The sequence below is a fragment of the Canis lupus genome, chromosome 8, assembly GCF_011100685.1.
Source record: "Canis lupus familiaris isolate Mischka breed German Shepherd chromosome 8, alternate assembly UU_Cfam_GSD_1.0, whole genome shotgun sequence".
In the NCBI taxonomy this organism is placed as follows: domain Eukaryota; kingdom Metazoa; phylum Chordata; class Mammalia; order Carnivora; family Canidae; genus Canis; species Canis lupus.
Genome location: NC_049229.1, coordinates 65438271 through 65461533, shown reverse-complemented (window position 1 = coordinate 65461533; position 23263 = coordinate 65438271). Strand labels below are relative to the sequence as shown.

The window sequence follows — 23263 nt, the reverse complement described above, 5'->3', positions numbered from 1 at the left end:
TGGAAGTTTCAGTATCTGTATAGTTTTATTAATGTCTTTTCACTCTGTTCCTCTTTCATAATGATAAAAAGAGCAAATCACTTCACAGCAAAATGTAACCATACAGAATTCAAAAATGGACATGGAAGCTCCTGGAACCAGTCATTTATCACAAAATGAACAAAGTCAATTTTTGAATGTACAATCACTTTTCTTCATACTTAACTCGAAATGAGTAAACAGAATTTTATTCGAACTTTACAAATATCCTTTACATTTATTTAGCCTGAGATTAAGCGTGAGAAAATCTGACCTGCAGTTAGATATCACTGCCCAAACAGTTAGCATCTGAAAATAAAGCTGCAAATGGACATGCATTTACCAAACACAAATAAATCATCCTGATGGACTCTGACAATGAATACTGACCCAAACCGAACTTCAATGTGGTTCTACATGATCTTCGGAGCCCAAAAGTGTCTATTACTAAATAATGATTAAAAAAAAAAAAGTCTGCAAATGACAAATTATGAAGGTGTGTCCCAATGCAGAATTTTACTTCAACATTTCTACAGCTGCTGCTTTAGTAGTACTACTAAAAAATCGACTCCCCAATCCTTAGTATTCAATATGTACTTGAAAACATGTAGCAGCATGGTACGATTCATTTTTATAAATATTAGTACCTGTAATAAAATATAAAAAGAGAGTCTCCCTTTTTCAAATATCAAGTCTCTGAATGCTTCATTCATCCTTTGGTTTCAAACCCATACAATGCAGGCATATTACATTGTAGATTTAGCTTTGAGAAAGAATACTGTGCATCTGTTGGGGAGGGAGGGGTGCTAGGGAATACCAAAGCACTACAGTATAGAAAGGAAACATTGAAGCAAAAATACTTTCTGAATATATACTGTACATCATGTAAACAAACATTCATAATAAGAATCAACACAGGCCAAAATATTGTTTTCTGGGAATTCAGAATCTTCTTCCTTTTGAATCACACACACACTGAAGATGATTTTTGTTAAGAAAAATGGTGCCTGTTCCTATATTTGCTTATGTGCTTAAATATCTTGGAAACAATTATTACATTCATTTGCTAACGGTTTGTCCTCTTAGTTGGCTGGCTGTTGCAAACAAGGAATACAGAACTATTATTTCAGTACCTGTTTTCCATTTAATACTAGCTAAGTAATATATATAATTAATTCATCTTTATCAGTCCCTATTAGTAATATAAATAGATTAAGTGAAGCAGTGAATTTCAAAATTTGTGCAGGGGAAACTAGTTGATAATTTGTTTCCAATAAGGCTAGTAGCAAAATAATTACTACAAAGTCAGTCCAAGCTAGTAGTAAACCCCTGATTTAGCAAGCTGAATCCATGTAGGTCATTTTAATTCCTGTTATATTACTGTGCAAATCTAGAATTTCCTATGTAAAAGAGAGTGCTGGTAGCATCAAAATCCTGTAATAACAGAATGAAATACTGATTAGGTTTTGAAATGCAGAGCTACTATATGAAGAAATCTGAATGTCTTAACGACAGTATCACAGCAATGGCCTCAGGATTCCCTTAAGGAATCCGAAACTAAGAAAGACAATTCATTAGTCAGTAATGTTCTGAGGCAGAAGCCTAAATTTGAAGCAAGGAATGGACATAAAACCAAAAATGCGTTTTCTACTATGACCATATGCAAGTATTTCAAGCTTTATGTCAACATTTTGTACCAGCAGCAGCCCCCTCTAGAAGGAAACAGCTTGGTCACGACTATCCATCCCTCTTCAAAGCTTCCAGTCTTTGAAGGAGTGCGTTTCCAAATGCTTCCCGGTAGGCAGGGCTGAGTGTATCCAGCAACGAGTAGACAGTTTCATGATAGGGAGTGTGTAAGTGATCATCCACTTGGTCAAAAGCATAACCTACCACCTACAAGAGAAATGCAACAGTGGATCAAATAACTAGATTTAACTTGGTACAGAAAACAAAAATGTGTTTACTGGGGCCATTCTTCAATGACTCAATTTCTCAATCAATAGAATATGCATATTTCTTTTTTTTTAAGATTTATTTATTTATTTGATAGAGAGAAAGAGAGAGATATCACAAGCAGAGGGAGTGGCAGAGGGAGAGGCATGCCCCTATCTGAGCAGGAAGCCTGATGTGGGGCTTATGACCTGAGCCAAAGGCAGATGCTCAACCCACTGAGCCATCCAGGCACCCTGACTAAGTGTATTTCTAAGCAGTCTGAAACTTAAAGGAACATCATAAACAAAATGCCCTCTTTATCATCTTTTTCTCAAAATGTAAAAGGTTTAATTTACCTACTCCTGAACCTAAAAAGGGATGTCAGAAGAAATGTCAGAAGGAATGTAAAAGCCTACACAGAACAGGTATTTCATTTTCATAGACTGAAATGTGCTTCTATTTATTCCCACACCTACTGAGGACCAACCATACAAAGGCACCAGAACAGATGCTATATTATCAGTCCATATTTTTATTATTTATTTAAACTCTATAAGACTCTATAGGACTCTATAAGAGTCCTAAAAACTGCTTATAGTTTCAATCCTGCTTTACAATTAGTTACATTACTAATTCAACATTACTAACACATTACTTATCTGACAGGGAAACAAATGCTCAACTCTGTGAGATCAAAGGGAATGCTATTCTGTGTGTGTGTTTTCTCTAAACACCGTGAAAGCTTTTGTCCCCAACAAGATCTATCTTGGTTCACCAGCAGTGTTGGGCAAAATCAACTTAGCTTTTGTTGACTAAAGCTGGTGAATTCCCTATATAAACTAATTTTTTAAGACATCTATCCAAGAAGACTCACCTTTAAGTTACAAGTGGCTTTGTTGTTGTTTTAAATGAAAGCAGAGGCAGATGTGTCAGGATGATGAATCACAGCTCTCTGCAACCATGCTGTGTTGTAGCACTTTCTACACCACACTACCACTGTTTGCCCCTCCTTTCCCTGCTAGCCTACAGTCTATTTCTAATTCCCAACACAGGATAGTTGCTCAGTAAAAGCTAACTGAGTAAGACTGCAAAGACAAATATTGGAATATCTACGTGCCAGGTTTCTAAGGGCTCTAGACCTTTCTGCAAACTATTCATATAAGCATCCTTCAAATCCTTTTTAGCTTTTTTTCCTGATCTCTAAGCTATAGATAAAGAAGCAGGGTGCAGACAGGTTGAATGACTCACCCAAGATCCCTCAAATTCACATGTTCGGCTTCTGACTCTGATCAGAATGCTTCCTACCTTCCATAGTCACCTCAGAACTAATCAGTGTAAGACTGAATTAATATACACAGGATGATTGATCTCTACTTTGGATTTGCCTATTTCTATTTAAGATGCATCCACTTCTAAGACTACCTGCTTGTAGCACAATGTCAGGGATTTAGGAAGGAGAGCACAAAGACTGGTTAATCTAGGTACTACTCCCAAAGCAAAGGAGCTACCGGTGCAGCAGTTATGAGGAACTGGAAGTAGTGAAGATGCCAGATTGGCAATTTATTTCAGTGGAGGTGACTGCCAGTCAATGGATACATAGAACACATAGTTTGAGCAAACTGAATCTAGCGAAATAAAAAGATATTTGTGTGTTTAACATTGTCTGACATTCTTACCTACTCAGGCCTTGCCCTGTACCTTAGGATACTCTGCAACTTTGCAGGGCTACTCTTAGGTATACAAACAAAAGTCAGAGATCTTTTGGCCAAGGTTGACAATTATTAAAGTCAAACTAAATTTTGGAATTTCTAATATCTATTCCTTTGTTCAGGTCAGAAATTTTCCTAACAGCGAGTTTTGGGTTGTTTATTTATTTATTATTTTTGAAGGACTTTATTCTCAAGCAATCACTATACCCAATGTGGGGCTCCAACCTACAACCAGGAGATCAAGGTGCCCCAGTGAGTTTTGTTGTTTTAATGGTAAGTTGCTCTTGGCCAGGGATTTCTACTCTCCTAAATTCAAGATTCTGTTTCAAAGGTTGCAGAGGGGTCACTCTATCTAGAAAAGCTCACACACAAGAAAAGACACTCTTGCAAATCTGGAGGCAGGATATTCTGCTGTGACTTAATTCTGACCTAACAGCTGGAGGACAGAGCAATCAGGTATGTTGTTTTAGTAGAAGAGACATTTTATAAGAGGTGGGAAAAGATCCTCTCAACACGATGATTGCAAAGCTCACCTAAGCACAGAATGCCTACTTTTGGTGAATATATTTAGCTATAGGCAAGAAATAAATTAATTTGGGGGGTTATGTTCAAAACAAAGTAACACTGTAAATCAAATGTTTTTCTTTTTCAAAAAACCCAAAGACTTTAGAATTAATAAGAATAACTAGAGAAAAAGAGCTTTTCTTACAAAGATCTTGGACCTGAGGCACTTGGGTGGTGTAGTTGGTTGAGTGCCTCCTTCTTGGTTTTGGCTCAGGTTGTGATCTCAGAGTTGTGAGATGGAGCTCCCCTTCCGGGTTCCAGGCTCAGCAGGGAGCCTCCTTGAGATGCTCTCTCTCTCCCTCTCCCCCCAAACCCCTGCTCTCTTTAAAAATAAATAAATAAATCTTAAAAAACTTTTTTGGATGTTGTGTTCTCAGTTAACAATCTTCTTGCCCCCCAGCCCCTGCCCCCTAAAGTGGTAAAAATAACAATAAGAAGGTTTTTTTTTTTTTTTTCTATAAAGAAAAGCGACTTACCCTTAGCCCTGCTTCAGTGAGCTCGAGGCAGTATCTGTTCCTCTCTCTTGTTTCCACATTGATATAGGCAACATCATCAGCACAGCGCAGGTTTTTGGAGACAAACATGTTATTAACAGCAAAGAGAACGTCATTTACAACTGCTTCAGCTTCTAGCTTCATGTCTTTCATATCAGCTTCTTCAAAACCATTAAGCTCCGCATCTTCTTCAAACCCTGACATGCTACTCAGCTCCATGGGATTACAGTCTGTTTCCATTCTGCAAAGGAGTAGATATAAAACATGTTTACAGAGAGACATTCCAAATACTGTTGTTTGACTAAGAGGAGCTATGCCTTAATAGAAAACATTAACTAGCTAACAACTTTTAAGGAAAATACTGTCTAAAACTATTTCCAGGGGGATCCCTGGGTGGCTCAGCAGTTTGGCGCCTGCCTTTGGCCCAGGGCGTGATCCTGGAGTCCTGGGATCGGGTCCCGCGCCGGGCTCCCGGCATGGAGCCTGCTTATCCCTCTGCCTGTGTCTCTGCCTCTCTCTCTCTCTGTCTATCATAAATTAAAAAACAAAAAAAACCCAAAACCATTTCCAGGTTGTTTTTCACAGACATGTATAGATTTTCAAATAAAGAGGTTTTCTACTCTTCCCCTAAAGGTTAATTCCCATAGTGATATAATTCAGAATATTAGCTTTCAGTTTTTTTTCAGTAAAAATCCTGGTACATAACTCTTTTTAATGTGTATTTTTCTAGGATAGATATTTAAAATAGGAATTGCTGAGTCAAAGTGTATGCTCATTTTAACTTTCAACAGATACTGCTGATTCACCTTCACAAAAAGGGCTGTACTGATTTATCCTCCACAAATAGAATATGAGAGACTATATTCTTTTTCATTATCCTCTTTACAATCTTTGTCAATCTGAGAGGCAAAGAATGATGCCTCATTGTCTGAATATGTATTTCTTTGATTAAACATCTTTTTGATATTTATAGAATATTCTTAGTTCCAAGATCATACAGCTGTAAAAAGCAGAAATGGAAATGAACTCAGATTGTTAAATCAGAATTGAAATCTTCACCTACTATAGTGCATGACTTCTCAATGGCTCTTTTTAGGACTTCTGGATTTGAGGTTTTGCATACAAGGGTCTTTTCCACCCCATGATTACTTTTTTTTTTTTTTTCCCCATGATTACATTTTAAAAACCTCTTAGGTTGTCTTCTGAGTTCCCATTCTCTACATGGATGGTTAACTTTCTGATCCATCTAGAATTTATTTTGTATAGCTTTGTTTTTGAAATGGATGGCTTACTGTCCAAACACCATTTATTAAATGACTCATGTTTTCACCACTTCTTTGAACTGATCCGAATACTATAATTGGAAAAATATCATTTCTCAGGCTAACTCAATCCAACGTTACTGCCAGGTTGCTATGGAGTTCTAGCTTCTCTTCTGTGATGTGGTAGCAGTGAGTATTGTTAAAATTCAAAATGTATGAATGAGAAAAGTTAATGAATGTCAAAATGCACTGGAATGCAGGAATTTTCAGAAGAAAACATGCTTTCTTTTTAGCTGCAGGCTTTAAAAGTAAATTCAGATTTCATTTCTCTGAACTGGATTGCGCATTCATTGTCCTGAATGTAGTAGGACTCTTCAACTTGTTATGAGCAATTTTTTTAGTACCTTAAAAATTCCATCTCTTTTTCTATAGTACTGACTTGTGCCCTATTTGTAATTTTCAAAATCCTCTAAGTTAGTGGTTTTTACCATGGCCACTGACCCCACCTCAGAGAAACTGAATAAAAATCTCTGGGAGATTTTTCTGCATATTTTTCAGAGTTTATAGATTCTATTGTATGGCCACTGCTCTAAAATTATTCGCAAAAATCTTAAGGAGTTAAAGAGTTTCTGTAGCTGTACATCGTTTGCCATCATAAAAGGCAAACTAGTTGCTAAAGGCAGTTTATGACAAACTATGTCTAACCATTTAAAAAACTGCATAGCAAATGTACTAGTAATATATTCTTCCAATCCTGTTCCAACTAATGATGTTTATGGTTCCTTTACCTTGAGTCCTGTAGCACTCTACAGAATTAGTCCCTCATTCCTAGCAAGTTAATTTTATCAATTATTGCTGGGGCAATTTGTCAGATAACTGGAATCTAATATTGACTTATATATATGAAAGTGAAAACATTTGTTTTTCTTTTTCTTTTTTTTAAAAGATTTTATTTATTTATTCATAGACAGAGAGAGAAAGAGGCAGAGACGCAGGCAGAGGGAGAAGCAGGCTCCATGCAGGGAGCCCGATGTGGGACTCGATCCTGGGTCCCCAGGATCACACCCCAGGCTGCAGGCAGCGCCAAACCGCTGCGCCACCGGGGCTGCCCAACATTTGTTTTTCTAAAACTTTCTACCTTATCCTAAAAATAATCATTCTATATAATAATTGGTTTCATGTGTAAGAAGATAATCCATTTTATTGTTTTACAGAGTCAGTGTTGAAGATTTTGAAATGGAACTGTCCATTATTCTCTTACTATCATGAATACCATATATCTTTGTTTTGCTTAAGTGATCAAGTACCTCAATTATGGATGTCAGGAAATAATAATCACTACATTAAAAAGATGATGAGAAAGCTTGACAAGCTTTTAAAGCAAGAGTCTAATTCACTGCAATTAGGACCTTAATGATGGAGAAAGATGAAGAATCCAACATCAAAATGGAAGAAACCCTTACAGGTCCATGAAGTATGTCATCAAGTTGCTGCTGTGTAATAATTAGCACCAATGGGCATAAAAGAGAGACAACTTTCCTAACTGCAAAGTTTTAGAAGATTTTTTCTAAAATGTCTTGGGGCACCCTAGATGGCACAGTTAGTTGAGCGTCTGACTCTAGATTTTATGATCTCAGGGTCATAAATTTGAGCACTGTGTCAGGCTCTATGCTGGGCATGGGAGCTGCTTGGGATTCTCTCTCTCCTCCTCCCTCTTTACCCCCTCCTGCCCGCTGCCATGCTCACTCGCTTGCGCTCTCTCTCTCAAATAAATGACTTTACATGATGCATATAAAAGACACATTCAGAACTTCAGGTAATGATACATACACATGAAAATGATACGTTTTAGTACTGTAGCATTATGTAAGCTAATATTTTACACTAGTATTATTTCAAGATACTATAATTTATCTTTTATGCATTGTAACAGGATCCTGATTATTACCAATATCCTCTTCCATTCCTAATAGCACCCTGATTTTCTTAGGGGAATCATAACACCTTCTTGCCTTACTGAGTAAAGCAACCAGGCAACATGAGGGAGATTGACTCCAATCCTGGCTAGAGACTATGCTGATAATCACCACATGAATTCCTCCCAGTCGCTCCAATCCAGATCAGCTTCAGTACACAGCCCCAGTTGTTCCTGGTAGCCATTCCAGATGGGGAAACTAGCCCAAGGATGCAGCTAACGGTGGGAAAGAAGAGAGCCAAGAGATTCACAGGGAAATGGAGCCACGGTCTTGACACCTGACCAATCTTCACATTTTTCAGTTACTGAATCCAACAAATTCCCATTCTTTTACTAGCAACTAAAAGCATCCTAATTGATTTAGAAGCCTACTCAAAATGAAAAGCAGTGATTGATCTAGCTCTTCAACAGCTTTATAAAAGTAAAGAGATTTTAAAAAATGGAACTCTGATTATATTTTTGTGCCGGTCATTCAGAAAATGCTTAATAAAAGCTCTGTAGAATGTGAATAATTAGCAGTATGTGTCTGTATTAGTTTCCTCTTGCTGCTGTAACAAATTACCACAAACCTGTGGCTTAAAACAATACAAGTTAATTTTCTTTTAATTCTAGAGGTGAGAAATCTAAAATCGAGGTAGCAGCAGGGATGTATTACTTCTGGAGCCTTCAGTGGAGAATGTTTCCTTGCCTTTTCTGCTTCTAGACGCTGACTGCATTTCTTGGCTCATGGTCCCCTCCTCTACCTTCAAAACACATCACTACATCCTCTGGATTGGTGGTAACACCTCCTTTTTCTGACTCTTGACACGGGCACCTCTTTTACAAGGAGTCTCGTGCTTACATTGGGATATGTCCCTGTTTGAGGTCCTAAAGTTAATCAATAGGCAAAGTTCCTTTTACCATATAAGGTAATGCATTCAGTTTCTGGGATTAAGATACAGACATCTTTGGGGGCCTCTTCTGTCTACCACAGTGTCTGTAGCCTATTAGCAGATAAGGAATACAAAGGTAGTTAAAGAGACTTCGTTTTCTGACCTTACTTTTAGGAAGCTGTAGTTTATTTTTAATAAACACATTGCAAGGCAGTGTAAAGTACTAGACAGTTTACAGTGCTCTCTTAAAAGAAGGCCCAGAGTACTTGCCAAGTTTAGTGCCTTCTTTGCAAAGATTCCTTGACAATAGTTTCATGCTTTGTATTCTGTAACTCCAGTACCATGATCACCACAAAATGTACTCGGGGTAGCGTTTCAATTAAAGGTAGCATCTCAAGGCTGACAAGGGGTTTATTAAGGATCCTGAATTAAGAGCTCTGTCCAGCTACTTGATTCTAGATGGTGACTGGCCTATCCAATTAGATCCTCTCTTGAGGAGACTGAACACAGAGCCATGAAGGTCCCACCAAACATGAAGGCAGTTGGTGGTGATGGTGCTAGAACTACGGCAGTCAGGGTGGCTTGATCAATGGGACACTAAAGAAGTGGCATCTACATTTCTGATTATGCATCTCATTAACTAAAAATACTTTAAACAGATACCTTGTTATATGTATATGTATTTACATACACATTCTACTATAATTAAAATATTAAAAACATGTAAATACGAATTTAAACAGAAGCTAAAATATGAACTATAAACTTATTTTCTCTTACTTCTCAACGGATTATCTCATGTACTTGAGTGTGGAGGCCAGCATCACAGAGGAGGAGATGGGTGTCCATTTCAGGGAAGAGAAATTACTAGAATTACTACTCACACATTAGAGCTGCTGTCTGGTTACTGGAATGACTTTCTCATCAGTAGGAATCTGGTAAAAATCCTTGATTTCTCTCTTTCTGCAGGCAAAACAATTTATCATTGTACAAGAAATTCTAGACCAACACAACTTTGTGCAATGAAAGAAACATTCTTTATCAGTGCTGTCAAAGACAGTAGCTACAGCTACTGGTTAAAGTGACTAAGGAACTCAATCTCAAATTTCAGTTAATTTTCATTCATATAAGTTTAAATAGGTAATGGCTCTTGTATCAGAGTGGGTATAGACTTTTGGGAATACTTTTGGATACACGGTAACCAACTCCATTTACGTTACAGTTGGAAAAAAAATCAGTAGATATAAAGGAACTAAATTAAACTTATTTTATATATGAGTAGCAAGATTTGGAAATACATGTTAAAAAAAATTCTGAATCTCAGTACTCTATGGAGAGGAATTAACCATCTTGTTTCAAATGGCAAAAGGTAATGAAGTACTTATGTTTTGTGATCTTGTCAATTTAGACTCTAAGTTTATTATCATATATTGTAATTATTAAATATAATCCACCATACATCTTCATATACAGCATTTCTCTAAGCATCAGAATACTAATTAAAGGGGTCTACTGGTTTGTGATCTTGTCAATTTAGACTCTAAGTTTATTATCATATATTGTAATTATTAAATATAATCCACCGTACATCTACATATCCAGCATTTCTCTAAGCATCAGAATACTAATTAAAGGGGTCTACTGGTGGGGCGCCTGGGTGGCTCAGTTGGTTGGACGTCCAACTCTTAATTTCAGCTCAAGTCATTATCTTGGGAGCCTGAGACTGAGTCCTGAGTTGGGTTCTGCACCCAGTGGGGAGTCTGCTTGAGATGCTCTCTTTCTATCCCCGACCCTTGGTGGCACTCTGTCTAATATAAATGAATCTTAAAAAAAAAAAAAAAAGGTGTCTATTGGTATTATAGCTTAATTTGGGAAGTAAGACAAGCTCATTAAATATGTACATAAATATTAACGCTACACACATGCATCATAATCATAACCTAAGAAGTGTACTTAATTGTGAGTGACAGGTAGGTAGAGAAAGCAATGGTATGTTTGGTCTTATTACAAACTTACCACTAAAGTTGTATGAGCCTGGGCTGGCCACGTAACCTCACTGGACTCATGATTTTCTCAGCTATGAAATAAGGGGAACAGACAAGAAACTCTTTACTGTTCTTGAGAGCTCTGATATTCTGTGATCTATGACATAATTGTTAGTTATGATGGGGCTTGACTTTGACTCATGGAAGAGGTCAGTCAAAACTGGTCTTGAATGAGCACAGGTGAAATTATGGATGAAGCAGAAAGGACTTGAGAGTTGTAAAGAATTCTTCACAGGGAACAAAGCATAAGCAATAACCTGCATGGGGTGTGGCAGGAATTCTAAGGAGACTAGCCTAACTAGTCTAATGCAAGGACAATGTTAGGAGAGTAATTGAGGGGTGCCTGGGTAGCTCAGTGGTTGAGTGCCTGCTTTCAACTCAGGTTGCGATTGGGATTGGGTCCCTTATCAGGCTCCCTGTGGGGAGCCTGCTTCTCCCTCTGCTTCTGTCTCTGTGTCTCTCATGAATTAATACTTTTTTTTTTTTTTAAAGGAGAGTAATAGCCCAATTTGAAGTGTGCTGATATCCCAGAGAGGAGAATTTGATTTTGGTATAATAGCCTCCTTTAAACTCTTTGAGAATGGTAACAGCAACAGTCTACATTTCAAGTGGGTTTCTTTCAGGCAGCATGTGGTTTGGTCCTGCTTTTATATGCAATCTGGCAATTTCTACCTTTTAATTGTAGTGTTTAGGCCTTTTATATTTAACATGACTGCTATAATTACTGATGTGGTTACTATCTATTTTGCTATTATCTATTTGTACCATCTGTATTCTCTTCGCTTTTCCTTATTTTTCTGTCTACTTTTGGACTGACCACTTTTTAGGACTCTATTTTACATCCTTTGGTGGCTTATGAACTCTGTTCTTAGTGGTTAGTTTACACGATACATCTGTAATTACACTATACATCTGTAATTATCACAGTCTACCTTTAACCTTGAAGTGATATGCTACTTCATGTAGAGCATAAGAACTTTACAAGAGTATACTATATTGCCTTTTTAATATTTTTGTCATATTTTACTTCTACGTGCTACAAACTTCGTAATACATACTTTTGTTATAAACAGTATAATTTTTCAGCAATTTAGATAAGAAAGAAGTATTTTATATTCAACCACATAATTACTATTTCTGGTGCTCTGTGTTCCTTTGTGTTTACTTATACTCACATCTATGATCTGTATCACATCCTCTGCCTGATGGATTTCTTATAACATTTCCTGAGTGCAGACCTGCTGTTAATGAATTCTTTCAGCTTTATTTATGAGAGAGAGAATGCACGTGCACATGAGGGGGTAGATGGAGAGGGAGAAGCAGGCTCCTTCCTGAGCAGGGAGCCTGATGCGAGACCTGTGTCAAAGGCAGGATGCTTAACAACTGAGCCACTCAGGTGTCTCTTTCGGCTTCTGTATATCTAAACAAGTCTTCTTTTCACCTTCAGTTTTGAAAGATATTTTTGCTGGGTATAGAATCCTGGGTTGACAGTCTCCCCACTCTAAGATTTTAAAGCTCTCTCTCTACTATTATTTTGCTTACATTATTTCCTGTGAAAAATCTAATGTCATTACTGTCTTTGTTCCTCTGGGTGTATTTTTCCTGATTTCTTTTGCTTGGGGCTTTTCAAACATTAATTTGTCCCTCCTCTTTTTGGGGACTCCAATTTCATGAATATTAGGTTTAAGTGAAGTTGTCCTACTCTTCTTTTTTCATGTTCTTAGTTTCTTCTCTCTTTGTTTCACTTTGAATAGCTTCTATTGCTGTCTTTGAATTCACTAATCTTTTCTTCTGCAGCGTCTTATCTCTACTTGTCTTTTTAAAAAACCTTTTCCACGTCTCTACTTAATTTGCTCAGTTTTTCCCTCTAGCTTTTTAAACATACGGGTTTTTAATGTCCTTGTCTACTAATTTCATAGTTATTTATGGGTAAATTTCAAATTACAGATTTTTCTTACTATGGGTTGTATACTGCTGCTTTGTATGTATGGTAATTTTTAATTGGATGCCAAACAATGTGTATTTTACCTTATACAGTCCTATTTTAATATGCCTATAAATATTATTGAGCATTCTTTTGGGATATAGTTATTGGAAATAGCTTGATCCTTTTGGTTTATTTATTTTTTAAAGATTTTATTTATTTATTTATTTATTTATTTATTTATTTATTATTCATTCATTCATTCATTCATTCATTCATGAGAGACACACAGAGAGAGGCAGAGACATATGCAGAGGGAAAAATAGGCTCACTGTGGGAAGCCTGATACAGGACTTGATCCCAGGACCCCAGGATCAGGACCCGAGCTGAAGGCAAATGGTCAACCACTGGGCCACCCAGGCACCCCACCTGATCCTTTTGAGTTTTGCTTTTAGACTTTTTAAGGCAGTATCAAACCTACATTTAGTTTCTGGTTAATTCTGACCCACTATGGAGTCAATAACCTTTCTGAATATTCTGATATCCTATGGATTATGAGGATTTTCCATTTTTGGTGATAGGAACAGGAACATCCCTGGTCCTGTACTTTTTTTGGGTAGTTTCTTCACACCTATGTGTTGATCAGTATTTATTCAGCTGCAGGCTGGAGGGGGATCCTCTGTACATTTCCACAGCTCTTGCTTTCTGTGAAGCTCTCTAATTTCTAGTACTCTGTCCTGGTTGACTTGGCCTTTCTGAACTTGAAGCTCCATATCCTTAATTCAGGGAGACTACTGGGTTTTACCTGGGTTTCTTTTCCCAGTGTCATGCCTAGAAATTCTCTTCCAGGCAATAAACTGGGGCAATGGGCTCACCTCATTTGTATATCACAGCATTAGACAATGAAGGACACTGATCCTTCAATGTCCCAGTGATCAGCGTCCTTCATGGTCTAATCCCCAACATCTTAAAAGCCTTTTCTCCCCAGATGTTTTTGCCCACTTTCTTATTGTTTCAGGTGGAAAGGTAATCTGGGCCCTGTCCCTCTGTCTTTGCCAGGAATGCACAACCGAGTGCATTCCAGTTTTGAACAAACCTTGTGATCTTATTTCATAAATTTTTCTTTCAGTAATTTTGGTCTCTCTCATATTACCTTTTTTTTTTTTTTTTTTTAAGATTTTATTTGTAAGTAATCTCTACGCCCAACATGGGGCTCAAATTCACAATCCTGAGATCAAGAGTCACACATTCCACTGGCCAAGCCAGCCAGGGTGCCCCTCTCCCATATTACTTTGGAAAAACTTTACCACCTTGCCAATTCCTTCATTAATGGGTTAAATACATTTCTTAAAAAGTTGAGTATAGTCAACACACAAAATTTAATTAGTTTCAGGTGTACAAATTAGTGATTTGACAAGTTCATACACTAGGCTGTTTTTACCACAAGTGTAGCTACCATCTATCCTGTTACATCACTAAAACAATACCATTAACTGCATTCCTTAGGCTCTGCCTTTTATTCTCATGACTTATTCATTCCATAGAGTTAAATATATTTTTTACACATGCTTACTATGTTTGTATAAGACCTATGTTTCTAACTTAAAAAAAAAAATTGTACTTTGACATTATAGGTGACCCTTGAACAACATGGGTTTGAACTGCATGGTTCCATTTATATGTAGATTTTTAAAAAAATTTTTTTTAATTTTTAATTTTTATTTTTTTTTTAAAAAAATTTTTTTTATTATTATTTATCTCTGATAGTCATACAGAGAGAGAGAGAGAGAGAGAGGCAGAGACACAGGCAGAGGGAGAAGCAGGCTCCTCATGGGGAGCCCAATGCGGGACTTGATCCTAGGACCCGGGGATCATGACCTGAGCCGAAGGCAGATCTTCAACCACTGAGCCACCTAGCTATCCCTATATGTAGATTTTTTTCAATACATACAGTATTGTACTGTAAATATATTTTCTCTTCCTTATGATTCTCTTAAAAAAAATATTTATCTTAGAGACAGCATGGACAGGGGAAGGGAGGAGAGGCAGAGTCTTAAGTAGAGCCTGAGTGCAGAGCCCCACATAGCTCCCAATCCCATAACCCAGAGATCACACCCTGAGCTGAAACCAAGAGCAGGAGTCTTAACTGACTGTGACACCCTGGCACCCCTCCTCCTTATAATTTTCTGAATAATATCTTCTTTCTTTATTGTTAAGAATACAGTACATAATGCATATAATATACACAATATCTGTTAATTAGCTGTTTATATAAGTGGTAAGGCTTCTGGTCAACAGTAGGCTATTAGTTAAGAGTTTGGGGAATCAAAAGTTATACTTGGATTTTCAACTACACGGGAGTTGGTGACTGGAATGTCCAAAGCTCAGCTGTATTTTAGACTTTCAGTTCTTCAAAATTCAGCTCGACACATTTATTTCAGCATTCGGTATCTGATCTCAAGAAAGAGTTAATCACTACATCCTTCTTCCTTTGCATTAGTATTGCTGTAGATTTTCATACTTCTTTGGAAATCAGGGCCTGTGATGTCTACATCACCAGCACAGGGTCCCACCTAAGGCAGGTGTTCACTGAATATATGTTTTAAAGTTTATTTGTTTATAATCTATACACCCAACGTGGAGCTAGAACTCCACTACGAGATCAAGAGTCGCATGAACTCTACCGACTGAGCCAGCCAGGTGCTCCTTCACCAAATACTTTCTGAATGAATAAATCAAAGAAAAAATTCTAACTCACTGCTTCTCAAGCTGTGATACTTGGCCCTGTGACAATGGGCATACAACTGGATAAATAAGAATATACACTGTAGAGATTCTTCCCCAAATACACATCACTGTTATAGTAACAATATTATGAAGTGTGATGTAAAATTGCCTAGAACTTTTTAAAAACAAATAGATGTCTTAAGCTATGCCTTCTTCAGGTTATGCCTCTACACTCCTAGGATTTCCTTTGCTTCTGATAAAAAATTTGAGTGAGAAGTAAAAGGAGTACTGCACTTACCTAAGAAATTAACTCAGAAAGCTTAAAATTCTAGGCATTGGGCCTGGGGGTATGAGGTTAATGAGCAGAGGTGGAAGCTAGTAGAAGCGCAGCAGATTCATACTGAGTTAGACTAAGTCTTTATACTTCTTCCCACTTCAGTTAGGGTATTGTTTTTTTGTAAAAAGTTAAGGAAATTCAATAGCTCTTATTCCATCTGTTGGTATGATTTAGGGGCTGTGGTAAGTGTTTTTGGAAGATTCATGAAACTGGTTATCAAGATATTGATTACTAAGTCCTTTATTCCTTCTCTATTTTTTATCTTCTAATTTTTTTTTTCTATGGCAAAAAGAAAATGTATTGTTTGCAGCAAAACAAAAGTCTTTTGAAAATGTGATATATTAGAAAGTACGAGGGATAGAAGCAGAAACGTTCTTCTAAAAGAAGCCAAGCTATTGAGATAGTTAAAATAACTGGTAGCTTCAGTTCCAAGTGGAATGAGAGGTTTGAATTTATCTGCATTTCAAACAAGAGTTTTGAAAGTAAAGATGAATCAAGTTGATTAATTATAATTAGCAACTTTTAGAAATTATCCAAAGCTAAAGCTAGTTTAATCTTTATTTGCTGTTAACACGTAACATTTAATGTTTTCAATAGCTCTACAAAGTATGAGTTTTGAAATTAAAAAAGTTATTTTTTTAAAAAGACTTTATTTATTTGAGAGAGAGAGAAGAGAGGGAGAGCATGAGCTGGGGTGGGGAGAGGCAGAGGCAGAGGGAGAAGCAGGCTCCCTGCCGAGCAGGGAGTCTGACTCAGGGTTCCATCCCAAGACCTTGAGATTATTACCTGAGCCAAGGGCAGATGCTTAACCAACTGAGTCACCCAGCTGCCCCCCAAATTTTAAAATTTAAAATCAGATTCATCATATATTACAGTATTTGTAATTCAAATAAAATTGCATACTTTATCCATTTATACACTGATGCATAAAATTATTCTGCACCCTACTTGCAATGACAGAGACACATATAGATGACTAACAACAAATCAATTATAGGGGGAGCTAACAGTGAGGAAATATACAGATAGTGTTAATTTGACAAGCCTTGTAAACTGTAAATAAGCAGCAACACCACATCCCTGTAAACACCCTTTCCTTCAAAACCAGAAACTAAATGAGATTCTAAGAAAAGACTCAAAATTTGAAGGCTTAAAAAAACGTCCAGGCATTACTTTTTTTGTTTCCAAGTAATCCTCTAGGTTACACAGAGGATTGGGTACTATATTTAATATAAAGTACATTACAAGCAAAATAAGACAAATCAATATCTGAAGAATACAAAATAGAAAACCTCTTTGCTTTCCATTTTGATTCTAAATTGGCTCCCTACCAGGTTCTGAGTAATATTCCGTTGCCAGTACCTTCAAAAAACTGGAATACCTTACGGGTGCTATTAGTTATTCTGGTCAGATGACTGTGTCATCTAGGTAGAAAGTTTCCAAAATGATTCCTTATAACATCATACATCAATTATTTAGGAACCAGCTCTAACTTCATCTGTGGGTATAATTTTTGTGCTATGTTAGTGTTCTGGAAGGATTGATAAACTGGTTATCAAGGAATTTATCACTAAGTTCTTTATTCTCTACTTAATTTAATAGACTTTGTTGTGTTTCATCACAGATTTACAGCATCAAAGAGCTGAAAAAAGACTGTAGATTTGTCCTTAATGACAACAGTCATATATATATATAGCATGACAAAATAATAGAAGCAGAGTGGCTCAGTGGTTAAGTGTCTGCCTTTGGCTCAGGTCATGAACTCAGGGTTCTGGGCTGAGTCACCATCCAGCTTCCTGCTCAGTGCGGAGTCTGCTTCTTCCTCTTTCTCTGCTTCCCCCTGCCCGTACTCTCTCTCAAATACATAAAATCTTAAAAAAAAATAATAGAGGCAGAATGATTTCAAGAGCAGTATACAGATTTCCAATTTTCACTTTGAGAATCTGACAAGTGACATCCCAACAGTCAGCAGAGGGCTAGAACACGGTATCTTAATCAGGATGACTTTTTATTTGTATCATATCTCATAGCCTGAAAAATCCTCTCAATATGAACAAGTGGCCAGTAGGCTGTAGTGGTTAAAGGGTCTTGAACACAGCAAGAATCTCTGCTCTAGGTATTCTGGGACTTGGGGCAGGATACTTGAATCTCTCTGGTCACACATTCCTCCTCTTTAAAATGAAGCTAACCATAGCATCACATAAAGGGATACCACAAGTACATATGGAAAGTGCTCAGCACGGTGCTAAGCTCAAAAAATAGTATGTTTATTATTATATACTGAAAAGATGGTTAAGGAAAAGCTGACCCTGAAACTCAAGCCATTTAACTTTGAGTTTGGTGCTTTTAACATCACGTGAAGTGCTGTGGCTGCTGCTGTCTTTTACAGCTCCCAGAATCATGAGATACGGGAGCCCTAAGGGAGCCCTAACATCATATTCCAGGTTACGAGTGCAAGTCTTAAAAAGCCAAAAGTATGTCACGCATTTTTCTTTTGTTTCACACATTAACATGGATTTCTTTGAAGGATGTATACAGCTCTGCTATGTAGCTTCTAACCAGTCACTTCAAAGCCTTTTACGGAAGTCTTAAAAAGTTGACAATGTTTCTTCACCTTCCTCATTTAATTAACACTAGGTGTTAACATTTTGTGATAGTACTCTGTCTTTGATAAAACATAAAAATAGCACTATGAGTTAAAATGAGTATCATACTCTAATTGAGCTCCAGGTATAAAAATGCTAGGTCCCAAGCCTGAAAATGCACGTGGACTTTCTCCTAGAAAGCATAACACATACGAGGCAACATTCGAAGGGAGCATGCCTGTTATCATAATAAAATCTTCTGATTTTTATTTTCCTTTCCCGATGGTTGATATTTCAGGCATTTCGTGGACATTCCTGTATGCAATTCTCTATTCCAAAGGAAATCACTTAACATTTGGCCTTGAAAGAAGTCGACTGTATCCATTTGTCAAAAGTCCAGTTGGAACCTTCCAAGGCCTATGCTAATTCCCTGCCCAGATGATTCCGCTTTTTCGTCGCTTTGTTTATATTCCTTTTATTGATAAATGTAATCATTATTCACAAACATGTCTTACTTATATCTTCAAAATATATCCAGAACCTAACCGCTTCCTACCTCCTCGACCACGACTACTCTAAGTCCAAGCTACTGCCTTCTGCTGCCTGGATTCCTACAATAATCTCTAACTGTTCTGGCTTTTTCTCCTTTGGTCCTCCCACCTCCACACCGCAGTTAGCATGATTCTGTAGAAACTCAGGCCAGATCATGTCACTCCTCTCCTCGAACCCATTCACCTACCCAAGTAAGAGCCCAAAGTCCTACAGGGCCTGTGCCCCCAAGCCCCCAGCTTCTCCTCCTCCTTACTTCACTCTCTGCTCCTGTTCCTTGAACTCATCAATCCTGCCCTTGCTGTTCCCCTGCCACGGAAGTCAACATGCCTTGCTCCCTGGCTTTCTCCAAGACTCTGCTAAAACATCACCTTATTAAATAAGAGAGGCCTTCTCTCACCCCTCTGTATACAAGTGGCAAATAACTTCCCTCTCCATTCGCTTTATATCACTTTACCTTTTTCAACAGCACGTACCAGCCCACGGCCTATGATATATTTAATTACTGTTGGTTTCCCTTCCCTTCAACAAGAGGTAAGCTCCATGAGGCCAGAAACTTAACTCTGCTCACTGCTGTATCCCCAGCACACCAGCAGGCAACAACACAAATGCTTACTGAATAAAGGAATAGCCCTTTCACCATAGAACATAAACTCCCTGAGTTCTTTTCTACCTTTTCCATCTCTCCAACCGCGGAGACTTTCCTTTAACGGGCCCTTAACGAATATTTCTGAATGAGCGAAGAGCACGGGAACTGAGGTTACCGACAATGCTTCGGACAAGTCTACAAAGAACGGGGGCGGGGGGGGGGGCGGGGAGGACACAACAATCCAAGCGACTACATACACACACGCGAGAGCGAGCACACTAGCTCTCAAAAGAGTGTGGCTGTGGAAAGGGGACCCGGAGCCTTCCTGGGTCAACATTTCCGGGCGGTCTTGGTGCGAGTTACCAACCTGCCAATAACCCGCCGTCTTCACTGTGTATCCCTGGATGCAACCGTCTGTGCTCGGGGCTCGGTTTGGGTTCGTCCCCTACCGCAGCTCGGCAAGTCTCGGGGCGCCGAAGCCCGGCTCGCAGGCCTCTCAGGGCTGGCGGAGCTAGCGGGCGGCTCGGCCTCCGCCGGAGATGCCCCCCCCCCCCCGCCCCAAAAGGCAGAACTAGGATCGCGCTGCTTCCCGGAGCGGCACGAGCGCTTGGCTCAGGTTTCCGCGGGGTCCGGAGCCTCTGGCGTTGAGCACAGAAAGCAGTTCTGCCCGCAGATGCCTCCAAGACTCAAGTTTCCCGGAGCCGGGGTGGGGGGCGGGGGCAGCACGCCCCGCACGAAGAAAGCGCTCTGCAAACCGCCAAGCCGCTGGGCAAACCGGAGCTTCGGAAACAATACCTCGGAGAGGCGGGGAGGGGGCCAACAACTTGCCGACCATGGGCGCCGGCCGCTGCCGGGGGACGGGGTGGAGGGTGGAGGGTGGAGGGGGGCGCGGTGGCGGGAAGGGCCAGGCGCTGCTGCAGCCCCCCCCCCCCCCCCCCCCCCCGCAGCCCGCGCGCTCCGAGAGCCCGTTTCCGGGGTCGGGGTCCCAGGTGACCGCACGGCCCAGGCCAGCCGCGCCCCCGACCCCTGTCGGCCCGTCCGGGTCGCAGCCCCCCCTCCCTCCGCCCCCCGGGCAGCCCCCGCCGGCTCACCTGCGCGCGCCCGGCGTCCTCCGCTTCCCCCCTCGGGAGGCGTCTGGAGCCGACCCGCGGCGCCGTCCCGCCTCCCGCGCTCGCCCCGCCCCCTCCGAGCCGGAACCGCGGGCTTCCGGGCGCTTCTCCCCGCCCCCTCGCCCCTAGTGTGGCGTCACTTCCGCCAGCGCCCGGCCGCGCGCCGCGAGCGTGGGCGTCGCGCACGCGCCGGGAGCGCCCCAGAGTCGGGAGCGCGCCCCGCGGATGACAACAAATTCGTCGCGCGGCGGAGGCGGTGGAGGAGGCCGCCTCGGTACCTGCCGCGGGCCGTGCCGCGTGCGCCCCTGCATCCTGCCTGCGTGACGACTGGGGCCCTCGCGGAGGCCTCCCCACGCCCCCACACCCCCCCGGGCCTGGGGCGTCGGGTCCCCGCCGGGCCTAGCGCGAGCCGCGCGGCGCGGGCCATGGGGTCGCCCTGAGGGACGCCCGGCGCCCAGCGGGCATGGAGGGGCCGTCCCGGGCTTAGGCCCCGCCGCCGGGACTCGAGCCGCCGCCGCCGCCGCCTCCGCCGTCGCCGCGGCCTGGAGCCGGAGCCGGAGCCGGAGCCGGAGCCTGGGCCCCAGGGCCGGAGCCGCCGCCTGCAGCCCCCGCGGGCCCCGTTGCCGGCGCTCACCATGCCGTGGCCGTTCTCGGAGTCCATCAAGAAGAGGGCATGTCGCTACCTCCTGCAGAGATACCTGGGCCACTTCCTGCAGGAGAAGCTGAGCCTGGAGCAGCTCAGCCTGGACCTGTACCAGGGCACCGGCTCCCTCGCCCAAGTCCCCTTGGACAAATGGGTAAGAGCCGCCGGCGGCCGGCCGGGAGGGTCTCGCTCCCCCTCCTCGGGGATCGGCGGGCGGGTGTCACCCGTCACCCGCGCTGGGTGACGTCCACCCCCTTCCCCTTCCCCCTCCCCCTCCGCCTCCCGCTCCCCGGGGATTGTTTGGATCCCAGCGTGGCAGGGCTCACGGAAATGTGTTCTAGTGTTTATAGTCTGTTTCTAGCAAGTTGCGCCCCCCCCCCCCCATCACGTGCTTCGGAAACTTAACGGAGGGGATGGAGTCTACACTGCGGGGAGCGGTTGCGTCGGGGGTTGGGGGGGGCCCTGCGAGGAGGTGACCGGGCTGCCCCTTGGGTAGCGAGGGTCGCAGGGTTCCGCGGCGAACACATCCTGTTTCAGGACATGACAGTCCGGGAAGATTAAGGGTCGGGGAGGACGTTTGGGGATGTCAGGCTTCCTCGTCATCCCTTCACTTGGTTTGGGAGGGCCGCCTGTGCAGCGCCTGCCATCTGGGAGGAAGGAGGCGAAGGCCGCCGGCCGCTCTGCCTGTTTTGGCTTAATGATACCTACGCCGGCGAGGCCCACCTGTGAGTGCCTGTGTGTGGCCCTAGTAGGGCGCTTCGGTTTTGCTTATTGGCCTCACGTGACCGAGCGTGAAAGCAGGTGTTGCAGAAGCACTGACGCTGCGGCGTTTGAAAACCTGCTTTCTACTTGTCAGCGGGAGGCTGTGCGCGGACTCGGTGTGTCTTACAGGTGCTTCAGTCCGGACGGTTGTACCTGCATTTGTAGGTGCGACGCGGAGCGCTTCACTTAAACTGTATTCAGCCGGGAGTTGAATAAGAACCGACCGGCGTTTTTTTTTTTTTTTTAACATTTCTTTTTTTTTTTTTAAATTTTTTAAGATTTTATTTATTCATGAGAGACACACAGAGAGGCAGAGACACAGGCAGAGGGAGAAGCAGGCTCCATGCGGGGAGCCCGATGTGGGACTCGATCCCGGGTCTCCAGGGCCACATCCTGGGCTGCAGGCAGCGCTAAACCGCTGGGCCACTCAGGGATCCCCCTGACCAGCTTTTCTCCTGCCCCCAACCCTTCATTTTTTTGCGCTGGAGTTTGCTGCTAGCGGTTTGGATTGGTTTGTGGCGTTTTAGAGGTTTACTATCCTAAATGCATTCGTACACAGGTTACGTTTAGGACGTTATAAACATAGTGACTTTCCCGGTAGTGATAGTTGAGCAAAACAAAAGGAAACCTCCCCGTGCACCATGGGGAGGTGCTGTGTGAAAAGCTAAACTATTTTCTTTTATATAAAAGTGTTAACAGTAATGACTTCTTAGCCACAGAAACCTGAAAAACTCAAATTATGGTAACATCTTATTATGACCCTTCAATTAATTGCACTTGTATGAATAAACGTTTTCTTTTTTAATACGTAGATGACTTAACTAGGAAGAGTACACATAGTGGAAAGAGTTTGAGTAGATCCAGTCCCACATGAGGCTAAATCACACTAACCCAGGCTGCCAGTTAGCTAAGTGACAGTGGGCATAGTAATTCACCTCAGATTAATAAACCTTAATGGAGTATACATTCCATGCCAGGCACTGTGTCAGGACAGTGTGTTGCTGTAATTCTTCGCTGAAGATAAGGATTCTGATGGATATTTTTCAGTTTAGTGACCCATGAGTCTATACTTTTAGTATAGGTATGAAAAAGCGATCTTAGAGGAGGAGGATTGGAGATCTATTCATTGTCTTTTGTGGGTTGAATGATCTTATGCATTATTTCTAA

At 41.3% G+C, this 23263-nt stretch overlaps 2 protein-coding genes across 14 annotated transcripts in view; one reads left to right on the top strand and one right to left on the bottom strand.

Annotated features, from left to right (window-relative positions):
* GSKIP (GSK3B interacting protein) lies at positions 1-21635 on the bottom strand. 8 transcript variants are annotated; one of them, XM_038545663.1, is made up of 5 exons: positions 21326-21539; positions 10843-10903; positions 9711-9789; positions 4700-4958; positions 1-1911 (listed from the first exon to the last, which is right to left on the bottom strand). In XM_038545663.1, exons 4-5 carry the CDS (start codon positions 4955-4957, stop codon positions 1756-1758), a joined length of 414 nt encoding a protein of 137 aa, XP_038401591.1. In that variant the 5' UTR covers position 4958; positions 9711-9789; positions 10843-10903; positions 21326-21539; the 3' UTR covers positions 1-1755. The 8 variants fall into 8 exon arrangements, with proteins under 8 accessions (XP_038401591.1, XP_038401598.1, XP_038401593.1 ...); XM_038545670.1 differs by lacking the exon at positions 21326-21539 and adding an exon at positions 20674-20765; XM_038545665.1 differs by lacking the exon at positions 10843-10903 and having other exon boundaries at positions 21326-21540.
* Positions 21251-23263, top strand: part of ATG2B (autophagy related 2B) — a 70864-nt gene continuing 68851 nt past the window's right edge. For 2 of the 6 annotated variants that reach the window (XM_038545658.1, XM_038545659.1), the window contains exon 1: positions 21257-21488. In XM_038545658.1, the coding sequence (XP_038401586.1) occupies positions 21327-21488 (162 nt within the window). In that variant the 5' untranslated portion in view covers positions 21257-21326. Of the gene's footprint in view, positions 21489-23263 lie in introns of all 6 variants that reach the window. The other 4 variants (XM_038545661.1, XM_038545657.1, XM_038545662.1 and 1 more) reach the window with 3 other exon arrangements.